General features: G+C 45.7%; 1 protein-coding gene across 1 annotated transcript; it reads left to right on the top strand.

The window, feature by feature from the left end:
• Positions 1–7: 7 nt before the first annotated feature.
• PCED1A (PC-esterase domain containing 1A) lies at positions 8–4,947 on the top strand. The gene is made up of 7 exons (XM_074317759.2): positions 8–740; positions 1,257–1,336; positions 1,445–1,683; positions 1,784–1,934; positions 2,046–2,292; positions 3,943–4,218; positions 4,560–4,947. The coding sequence occupies exons 1-7, from the start codon at positions 617–619 to the stop codon at positions 4,805–4,807; spliced, it is 1,365 nt and encodes a 454-aa protein (XP_074173860.1). The 5' UTR covers positions 8–616; the 3' UTR covers positions 4,808–4,947.
• The last annotated feature ends 6,280 nt before the right edge of the window (positions 4,948–11,227 follow it).

The raw sequence follows: 11,227 nt of genomic DNA, 5'->3' as shown, positions 1-11,227 counted from the left end.
GGTCGCGCAGGGCGGGACATGGGTGACCGGAAGTAGGAGCTGTGAGCGTCGCCGCCCGGGGCGCCGAGGCCCGAGGTGCCGTCGGGGCCCCCGCGACGCACGCATGGAGAGCGCTGGGCGCCCGGCTGCGCACCGACGGCTAACCCGGTCGCACGGGCTCTGCGGGGCGGGGGTTGTGCGGCATCGACCGGCCTCCCGGAACGCGGGAACATGAGGCTAGGCTCGGAGCCCGCTGAGGGCGAGGCGCGCGGTGCGCGGGCCTGCCCTGTTCGCGGGTGAACCGCGCGGAGCTCCGGGACTCGGTAATTGGCGCGAGCGGGCACGCGCGCATGCGCGAGGAGGCAGCGGGCACTTGGCTGGGCGCAGGGCGGAGCCGCGCGGGAAGTGCCTCCGTACCCCGGAGGCCTGTGGGCCCGGCGACCCCAGCCTCCAGTGCCAGGTGTGACCGAGGCCAGCGCCACCATGAGCCCCACTCTGCCGCCGACGCCTGGTTCCTGGAGAGGCCGGCACAGGTCTCGTTTATCCCAGGACGGGCTCTGGGGCAGACCTGCCCTGAATCCCCACTCTCGCGCGGCTTAGTGGCCTCTCCCTGCAGCCCGTCGTTGTCAGCGGCGGCATGGTCTTCTGTCTGGAGAACGAGGAGCCGCGCCGCGCGCTGCGAAGCGCTATGGTCCACTTCCAGGCCTCGGAAGTCCAGCAGCTGCTGCACAACAAGTTCGTGGTCATCTTGGGGGACTCAAGTGAGTGTCCCCCTAGGATCACACTTCCAAGTCCCGCACCTGCAGCCTGTTTTCTAAGTCTGGACCCTTTTTGTCTCCATCTCAAACCTCTTCTCTGATCCTTAGTTCATTCCAGTCCAGTAGGTTTTCTCGTTTTATTTCACGATGCACCTTCCACAGGTGTCCCAACAGATGTAGCTTGTCAAGCTTTTCACCCCATCCTGTTTTCCCCCTGACAGTCCTCCATAATTTCCCTCATGGGAGCGGTGGATTGTGTTGTGTGTGTCCCAGGTGACTTGGCTGACTTCTGCCAGGTGATCTTGGGTCGCTGTATACTAAGTTGGGGGTGATGCACAGCTAGAAGGATCAGAGGCGGTGCTAGGACTTGAACCCCACTTTTTCTCCCACCTCAAAGTCAACACTCCACAGAGGTGGTGTTGGGCAACCCCAGGCTTGCGCAGATGGGGGGCCTGGACTTGGGAGGAACTTGGATGGGGTGAGGCCTGCCTCAGCCTGGCAATATCTGTCTCCCTGTAGTCCAGCGGGCTGTGTACAAGGACCTGGTGCTCCTGCTCCAGAAAGACTCACTGCTCACAGCCGCCCAGCTGAAGGCCAAGGTGAGGGAAGCTTGGTGACCATGCCAGTGGTGGGTGGGCACAGACCCTGGCCTGGCAGGGTCCTCCTCCCTGGCATGGGTCTGATGAGCTGGGTGTGGGGGTGGGCAGGGGGAGCTGAGCTTCGAACAGGACCAGCTGGTGTCTGGGGGTCAGCTGGGCGAGCTGCACAACGGGACACAGTATCGGGAGGTCCGCCAGTTCTGCTCGGGTTCTGGCCACCACCTCGTGCGCTTCTACTTCCTCACCCGAGTTTACTCCGAGTACCTGGAGGGCGTCCTGGAGGAGCTGACATATGGGCCTGCTCCGGACCTGGTGATCATCAACTCCTGCCTCTGGGATCTCTCCAGGTTGGGGCGGGGGGAGAGGGAAATACTGGTTGGGGGTGGAGGTATGTCTCAGAGGCCATCCACCACTGTGCTCTTGCCTACCCTGTGTGCTGCCCAATAGGTATGGGCGCTACTCAATGGAGAGCTACCGAGAGAACCTGGAGCGGGTATTCGTGCGAATGGACCAGGTGTTGCCAGACTCCTGCCTGCTGGTGTGGAATATGGCAATGCCGCTGGGGGAGCGCGTCACTGGGGGTTTTCTTCTACCTGAGGCAAGTGCCCAGGGCCCCTCAGGATGGGGGAGGGGTCAGCTGACTGGTACAGAGGACCCTCCCAACCCTGCTTCATTCTGCGGCTCTTAGATGCTGTACTTTCTTCCTTAGCTCCAACCCCTGGCGGCCTCTCTGCGGCAGGATGTGGTTGAAGGGAACTTCTACAGTGCTACGCTGGCTGGGGACCACTACTTCGATGTCCTGGACCTCCACTTTCATTTCCGGCATGCAGTACGGCACCGTCACCGGGATGGTATCCACTGGGACCAGCATGCCCACCGCCACCTCTCACACTTGCTTCTGACCCACGTGGCTGATGCCTGGGGTGTGGAACTGCCTAAGCGTGACTGCCCCCCTGGTGAGCCCTACCATGAGTGGGGAGGGTAGTAATGCAGAGAGGGCCCTCAGAGCACAGGGCTCACGAATGGAATAGGACAGAGGTACTTCGGGGGAGTAGAGGCTCCCTGAAGGACTGCTGTGGCCCCTGAGTGCCCCTTCCTCATCCCCTGGGGTGGGTGAGATCACAGGAGCAACACTGCAGTTCAAGTTCTGATTCTGTACGGTCTAGCCATAGAGTCACTTCAGTGTACACGAATGAACTGATACAAGCATTGAGCACATAAGAACCATCTTAAAAGATTTCCTACCGTATAGAAGAACAGAAAGGAAATGGGGGTAGTTTTAGCTAGGCACAGAAGTGGAGGACGGAAAGACAAATGGAGGAAGGGCAATCCAGGCAGTGTGGCAGAAGCAAAGAAGCCCCCGTGACTGGTGCTATCATCCTCTCAGTTCCTGCATGCTCACAAAGGGGGCATCAAGGCTGAGTGTTTCCACCTCTGCTTCTTCCCTGGATCCTGTCCTCAAAGGGAAAGGACCTGCCTCACTTGTTGACAGCTGTCCCTTTTGGCCTCAGTGTCCAGCACAATTGCTGTGTACATAGTACCTACAGGACAGCGTTTGTTGAATTGGAGGCATAAGTCATGTTAGAAGGCTATTCAAAGCACTGGAAGGAGTGGGGACACAGACAGACCAGGAATGTTATAGAGGCGGACTTCTGGGACTTGGTAGCCAGAAGTCAGAGCATCAGGGAGGTGAATTAGGACTTTGATTATCTAATGATCCAGCTGCCTTATTTTTAGATGAGAGAACTGATCCGGAGCAAAGGAAGGGATGCTCTAAAGGTCATAAGACCGGATGTGGTGGCTCAGGTCTGAATCCAGTTTGGAACTACAGAAATAGGGACAGCAAAAGGAAGAGTTGGGTGGGAGGACGAGTTGGTGAGTTTGGTCAGGACAAATCTATTGGACGTAGTGTGGAAATGTGGAGTAGATTTGGAACCAGTGGTACCCGCAGAGAGATGGAAGCTGAGGACGTGAGTGACCCATGAAGGAGAAAGCAGAACAGTGGCCACATTTTGGAGTTGAAAGTGAAGACGGGCTGAAACAAAATGAGATGAAGATAGAGGCACTTTAAGGGAGGACAGAGGCTATTGGCCACGTCATCAGACTGTCAGGAAGAAAGGAATTTGTGAAATTTGCCAGGAAGTGGTTACATTTAGTGGGAAAAGTGCTGAAAGATTGGAGTAGGGATAAAAGAGGCAGTGAACAGTTGATGAGGAAATGGAAACCTGGCACAGTACTCTTTGTAGAAGTATGAAAGGAGCAGGGGACTATTGGGAGAAGGGAGTGGCAGGATCTTTTTTTTATGAGAGAAGACTTACTTGGCTTATTTATCGGTCTGTGGGGAGTTGCTGGAAGAAGAAAAAGCTAAAGCATACAGGAACTGGGTAAACAAAGGGAGAAGACTGAGGGGAGCGTGAGGTCAGAACAAAGGCAGGTCCACTGAATTGAGAAAGGCAGGGAACAAGAAATGAGAGGGGATGAGAAAAACGGTGGAAAGCAGAGGGTGCTCCCACCTGGAGGAGAGTAGAGGTTAAGCAGTGTGGAGGGCCAGAGGTCAGGGCAGCCTGGCATCCCAGGCCTGCCTAAAACAACCATCCCGTTCCTAGACCCGTGGACTGAGGACTGGCCAGAGCCGGATCATCTGTTCCAGGGGAGCCTGGGGCAGCCCTCAGACTTCGGGGAGCAGCTGGCCTTGCCCCTACCGCCACCGTCTCCCTTGCCCCCTCCCATGCCTTTTCCCTACCCCCTTCCTCAGCCCTCCCCACCTCCCCTGTTCCCACCCCTGCCCCAGGATGCCCCTTTTTTCCCAGGCCAGCCCTTCCCACCCCATGAATTCTTCAATTATAATCCAACGGAAGACTTCTCAGTGCCACCCCACTTAGGTAGGTGCCTCTGCAGCTTCCCATTACACCTTCCCAGCCTCCCTTCACACCTCCCCTAGCCTGGCCTTCCATGCCTCGTCAGGCCAAGAGGAGCTGGATCACTCCTGTGCCCCCCAGGAATGGGTTCATTAACAGCTTAGTCTGGAACAACATCTGTAGACTCATTAATCAGCTCATTGTCAGTTTCCTGGTTTGGAGGTAGGGAACTGGTATTGCCATTTTGCAGATGGGGAAACTAAAGCCCAGAGAAACTCACCCTGGAGGACCAGAGCGGCCTAAAAGCAGAGCTGGGCTCACCTTGGCTGGAAGCCCACTCTCATAAATGACTGGTTCTTTTGTAGGATGTGGCCCTGGAGTGAACTTTGTGCCTGGCCCCCTGCCACCTCCAGTCCCTGGCCCTATCCCCCACGGTCAGCACCGGGGCCCGGTGGTCCACCGGGGGATGCCACGCTGTGTTCCCAGCAACCCCTACCATGTACCAAGGATGGGGGGACCCTGCAGGCAGCGGCTCAGACACTCAGACAGACTGATCTACACATACAAACTGGACAGACGGCCTCCTGCCCATTCGGGGACATGGCCTGGGTAGACTGGATCTTGGGCTGGGGCTGGATATGCCAGTGGCCCTGCAGGGCCTGCTTGCCACCCCAGGTGCTGGGCCAGTGTGTCTGCTATGCCTGGTATTGTTCTTGTCCATTGCTGTCACCAATAAAGGCATGGAAGAACAGAGTGGCATCTTCCTGTGTGAGGGAGCGGGCCTCCCAAACCATGATCTTAAGAGTTGGGGAGACTGCCTCTGGGCTCTTCCCAACTTTGGACCTTTCACCTCACACTATTTAGAAATCACTGAGTGCGTCCTTCCTGCTGTCTCACACACTCGTTTCCACCTTCACCACAACACACGTGTTTAATAAAGATTCGGGAGAGGTTTCCTGTTGTCAGCAGCTATTTTCCTGTTGTCAGCAGGGAAATACCAAGGGCTGAGTTGAAATTGTCAACATCTTATATGGAATTTTGGGTCTGGCTAGTTCTCACCTATGCTAGTCTCATTCATGTGTACCTTCAATATTCATCTACTCCTGGAGATAGAAAAACACGTACCTTGCAGTTCTTGGCATATGATGGACACTCAATAAGTGGTTGGAACTAAATAAGAAACTCCCAAACCCAAGTGGGAGAACAATTAGAAACCCATTAAGTATAATAGGTATAATGTGCAACGGCAGCAAAGTGAACACAGACCAAATTCTTTGGTGGGGCAGTAGAGGAGCAGAGGGAGAGTTCCAAAGTGGGGTATAAGGGACTGTGCCAAACTCCATAAAGAAGTTAAGAAAGAATGTAGGGTCTCAGCTTTGATGAGTGGTCTTGGTCCTATGATTGTAACTACTAAACATGAGGTATGTGGGCTAAATGGTAGCATGGGGTGGGGGACAGAGCATAGCAGTGGACTGATGTTTTGGGGCAGGAAAAGGAAGAAGCAGACCCACTAATCAAGTAGAATTGGATAGAAGAGAGGGATGCAGACTTCTTGCATTAACTTTCTATACTTGTTGAAATTTCACCTTGGCAAAGGGTATATAACATCTCACACAAATGGAAATAGATCAAAAAAGTGTTGATCCTTGCTAGCAATTTAAGTGCAAATGAAAGGAAGCTGCTAAATTAGCACACACTGGTGCTGGGGAAACTGGTACAGTGGGTTAATAAAGCCCTTTAGAGAGCAACCTCAACAGGGCAGTTTAGAATAAAATGTGACAGGTTGTAAAGGCACCAGCACGCGCCTGAAACAAGCTTGGTTTTCTTTGGTATAGACAAAAAGTGGAAGGGAACATACAAAAATGAAAGAAAGCTTTATGTTAGGGAGATAAGATTTTAGGTAATTTGTTTTTTGCAAAAATTAATTCTTTTTGTTAACAAAAACCCATCCTTGGAGTAGCCTTCTTTAGCTGCATCTGATTTGCCCAATCCCTTGTCTACTCCCTTCTGCCTTTCTTCAGAACCCATCCTGTGGATATTTTGCATCACTGATGTTTCTCAGTGTTGCTGGAGAAAACTGTACACCTGGACTGATTTACAGAGAAAAGTAATATGAGTTACCCAGCCTCATGGGGCCCCTCTCTGTTGCTTACCATCTTGTCTCTAAGAATTTTGTCACCTTCCCTATTGAGTCTTTCCTAAGGCTTTCACTCCCTTCAAACCCCATTCTGACTCTGGAACTCGCACTCTAAGCACCTCGAGACTGCAGTGTGCTCCATATCCCTATCATTCTACCTCTGCATCTAGTTTCTACCCCTTTTATCCGTGTGGCTCCCATTGCCCTGGTGAGGCAACGTGGGACACTTTTCTTCAGTGTCCCACCATAGATTTGAAATCTATGATAAGAGTGGAATGTGATAAGTTTTCAGTTTGTTGTCATGTAAGCATACAATACAAGACACTTTTGTGTTGTAGATTTTATTCAGTCATGACTGGGAAACAAGAAACTTAAAAATATCCACATACAAGTCATTACATGCATTTAAATTGTTTCCTGGCCTTTGTTTTGAGATGTAAGAATGATGAAAATCTTACGTCTCTCCAGTATGAAGGCGCACTGCTAGTTAAGCATGACAGAACTCAAACTTCGTCTCAAAAACCATATTTGACGATTAATAAATAATAAAACAATCTTAGATAGTTCCCCTCTCATCGTGGAATCTTGGTTTTTAAACAGTGATTCCAGTATCCTTTCCTTTGCCATACCAAGATATTCCTGAAAAGAGTAAAAAATGCATGAGCACTTTAGATGTGACACCAGCCTTTATTTTCTGGGTGCGGTTGGGGGTGGAGGTGGAGAGTTTTTTAAGAAAATAAAATTAGAGGAGTTTTTTTCCAAAATATTTTAAACTGGAAGTTTCCCAACAAAAACAGGTAACTTGCCTTCTGTTACACTACCCAGTTTCTTGCATAGATTGTGTATTGAGTTTAACTACTTAGTGTTTAAGTACACCTATGTATGTCGGTGAAAGATAAACTGATTGCAAGGAAATACAATATGTACCTACTGCTTTGTTGAGGTGTAATTGAGACAATAAACTGCACATTTCAAATGTACAATTTAATAAATTTTGACATGTATACATCTGTGAAACCATTATCCCAATCAAGATAAAATTTATTCTTCCGTCTTTTATAATCCCTTCCCAGCCCCCTCCCCACAACCTCCTTACATTTCCAGACTCCCATCCCTAAGCAACTATTGATACTGATCTGCTTTCTGTTACTGTAGATTAATTTGGGTTTCCTAGAATCTTATATATATTGAATCATTCAATAGCTACTCTTACCATTTGGCTTCTTTCACTCAGTCTAATTAATGAAATTAATGAAACAACATGGAAATTCATGTTGTATGTATCAGTAGTTCATTCCTTTTTGTAGCTGAGTAGTATTTCATTATATGGCTATACTAACATGTATTTACCATTCCCCTGTTGATGGGCAGTTGAGTTATTTTCAGTTTTTGGATACACAAATAAAGCTGCTATGAACATTTATGTACAAATCTTTATATGGACATATGTTTTTATTTCTATTGGGTAAATAACTAGGACTGAAATGGCTGGATTGTATAGTAGATGTATGTTTAACTTTTTAAGAAACTGCCAAACGATTTTCTGAAGCGGTGGCCGTCGCAGTTTACACCCCCACCAGCAGTGTGTGAGGATTGCGGTTCCTCCACATTCTTGCCAACACTTGGTATTGGTCAGTTTTTTTAATATTAGCCAATTCTAATAGATGGGTAATATGATTTTAATTTGTATTTCCATAATGACCAATGATGAACATCTTTTCCTGTGCCTATTTGCGATCTATACATCTTTTTTGGTGAAATTTCTGTTCAAATTGTTTGTTCCTCGTATCCCCTGTCCCCTCTTGAAACTTGCTATTGGGCTGCGAGAGTTCTTTATTCTGGATCCAAGTTCTTTATCAGATGTGTTTTGCAGATACTTTCTCTCAGTCTGTGGCTTGTCTTTTTCTTAACAGTGTCTTTTGAAGAACAAAATTTAAATTTTGATCAAGGGCAGTTTATTAAAATTTTCTTTTATGTATTATGCTTTTGGTGTCATATTTAAGAAATCTTTGCTTAACCCAAGGTCATAACTGTTTTCCTCTGTGTTTTAGTCCAGAAGCTTTATAGCTTTCAGTTTTATATTTAGGTCTATGGTCTATTTTGAATTAATTATTTGCATGTGGTGTACAATATGAATTGAAATTTTTTTTGCATTTGAATATCCAATGCTTCCAGGACTATTAGTTGAAGACTATCCTTTCTCCACTAAACTCCCTTTGCACCTTTGTTGAAATTAGTTGTGCATATATGTATTGACCTATTTCTGGACTCTGTTCTATTGATCTATTTGTCTATTTTTATGTCAATACCATACTGTCTTGATTACTATAGCTTTATGATAAGTTTTGAAATCAAGTAGTGTTTGTTCTCCAACTTTGTTCTTCTTTATCAAGTTATTTTGGCGATTCAAAGCCCTTTACATTTCCATATGACCTTTAAAATGCTTGTTAATTTCTACAAAAATCCTGGGATTTTGATTGTGATTGTATTGATGGGAAAAATTGACATCTGAACAATATTGAGTTATCCAACCCATCAGCAAGGTATATCTCTCCATTTGTTTAGGTCTTCTTTAATTTCTCTCAGCAATATTTTGTAGTTTTCAGTATACAGATTTTTCATATTTGTAGTCAGATTTATCCCTAAGTGCTCATATTTTTGTTGTAAATTATATTGTTTTAAAATTTCTATTTCTGATTATTCATTGCTAGTACAGAGAAATACAATTGATTTTTGTATACTGACCTTGTATCATAACCATGACCATGTACACATGTTAGTTACTTTATTAAATTCACTCACTAGTTCTAGTAGCTTTTTTATAGATTTCATTGGATTCTCTATGTAGGCAATCCTACCTGTGAATAAAGACAGTTTTACTTCTTGCTTTCCAATCTGTATGCTTTTTATTTATATTTCTTGCACTATTGCACTAGCTAGGACATCCAGTACAATGTTGAATAAAAGTGGTGAAAACAGACATACTTGTCTTGTTCCTGATCTTGAAGGAAAAGTATTCAGGTTTTTTTTTTTTTTTTTTTTTTTACTATTAAGTATGAGATTAGATGTAGGTTTTTTCAGATGCCCTCTATAACCCTCTATAAAGCTGAGGAAGTTTCCTTCTATTCCTAGTTTGCTGAGAGATTTTTTTTTTTTAAAAGCAGGAATGGATGTTTGATTTTGTCAAATGCCTTTTCTGTATCTATTGAAATGCTCATATGTTTTTAATTTTTTTTTAGTTTCATAATGTGGTGAATTACAGTAATTGTTTTTTTCTGAATGTTAAACCACACTTGCATTCTTGGCTTTAAAAAGGAAAGAGGTTATTGGGGTGGCCTGGTGGCTCAGTTTGTTAGAGCGCGAGCTCTCAACAACACGGTTGCTGTTCAATTCCCCCATGGGATGGTGGGCTGTGCCCCCTGGCAACAAAAGATTGAAAATGGCAACTGGACTTGGAGCTCAGCTGTGTCCTCCACAACTAGATTGAAGGACAACGACTTGGAGCTGATGGGCCCTGGAGAAACACACTGTTGCCCAATATTCCCCAATTTAAAAAAAATTGAAAAAAAAAAGTTTTACAAAAGAAAAGAGGTTATACAATTTGAAGGTGATACAGTAAAGATGGAATTTCCTCCTCCTCAGAATTCACCCAAGCAAAAGTGAAAAACACAAAAGTGAAAATGAGAAACAGAAATGTAAATACCATATCTGATGACCAGGAGAGAACAGAAATCCCAAACAATGAAATACACCTATTTCATTGTTTGGGTTTCATGGTTTCATATAGGCTGCATTGTTTCATATAGGCTGAAAAAAGCAGTGGACTCACTGCTTGGTACAAATTACTTCGGAAATTATGGGGCAATATTTACCAAAGTTGTACGTTTACATATCCAACAATTTCACTTCAAGGCAAATTAGTGCATCTACCAAAAGACTTGCACAAGAATATTCAAAGAAGTTTTATTCGTAGTAGCCAAAACTTGGAAACAAATCAAATGTCCATCAACAGGAGAGTGAATAAATTGTCTTCCCATACAAAGGGATAGTACACACTAATAAAGGAGAACAAATTACTGATAGATGCAATAATATGCAATAAAGGAGAACAAATTACTGATAGATGCAATAATATCTCACAGATGTAACCTTGGAAAAAAACCAGACACTAGAGTACAAGTTTGTTCTGTACAATGTCAAGAATAGGCCAATCTATGGTGATAGAAGTCAGAATGGTGGTTAGGTTTTTGGGAGGTATTGATTGGAAAAGGGCACAGTGGAATTTTTTTGGATGATATAAAAGTTCTATGTCTCGATCTGGGTGGTAGTTACATGCACACACACACAAACATAAAAATTCATTGAGCTGTACTCAAGATTTGTGTATTTTACTAGTATGTGAAATGTGTGTGGGAATTGTATGTCAATTAAAAGGGAACCAGAATGGGTTTTTTTCAGGAATGGTTTAATGTTAAAAGACACTTAAAAATGTAATTCACTCTATAAACAGAATAAAGCAGAATAACCAAATTGTCCTCGTAGTAGATGCAGAAAAAACAATTTTATCATTCAACATCCATTTGTGATCAAGACTGTTAGCAAACTAGGAATGGAAAGGAATTTCCTTAACTGGATAAAGGTTAACTACCAAAACCCTACAGGAATCTACATACTTCCTTAACGGTGCAACCTCAGAAGCAGTTCCTTTTAAATCAGGATCAAGTCAAAGGTGCCTATGAACAGCAATTCAATATCCCATTGTCTGGGAACCCCACCTTGCACAGGCAGAAGAGGAACATGAATGGAGGCCCTATCCTGAGAACATCTGGCTTTTAGATCCATGAGGTGCCCTTCCATTTAGAGGGCTTCACAACTTTCATATATGTTACAAATGTT

This window comes from Rhinolophus sinicus, chromosome 13 (genome assembly GCF_057876585.1).
Source record: "Rhinolophus sinicus isolate RSI-liver-muscle chromosome 13, RSI-T2T, whole genome shotgun sequence".
Classification (NCBI taxonomy): Eukaryota; Metazoa; Chordata; class Mammalia; order Chiroptera; family Rhinolophidae; genus Rhinolophus; species Rhinolophus sinicus.
The sequence above is the reverse complement of the archived record's forward strand: the minus strand, read 5'-3'. Positions and strand labels throughout refer to the sequence as shown.

Excerpts from the sequence above, each read along its gene's own strand:
- PCED1A (XM_074317759.2), top strand. The coding sequence starts at position 617 with ATGGTCTTCTGTCTGGAGAACGAGGAGCCGCGCCGCGCGCTGCGAAGC. Across the intron at positions 1,337-1,444 it reads CCGCCCAGCTGAAGGCCAAG|GGGGAGCTGAGCTTCGAACA; the intron begins GTGAGGGAAGCT and ends GGGGGTGGGCAG. Across the intron at positions 2,293-3,942 it reads TAAGCGTGACTGCCCCCCTG|ACCCGTGGACTGAGGACTGG; the intron begins GTGAGCCCTACC and ends TCCCGTTCCTAG.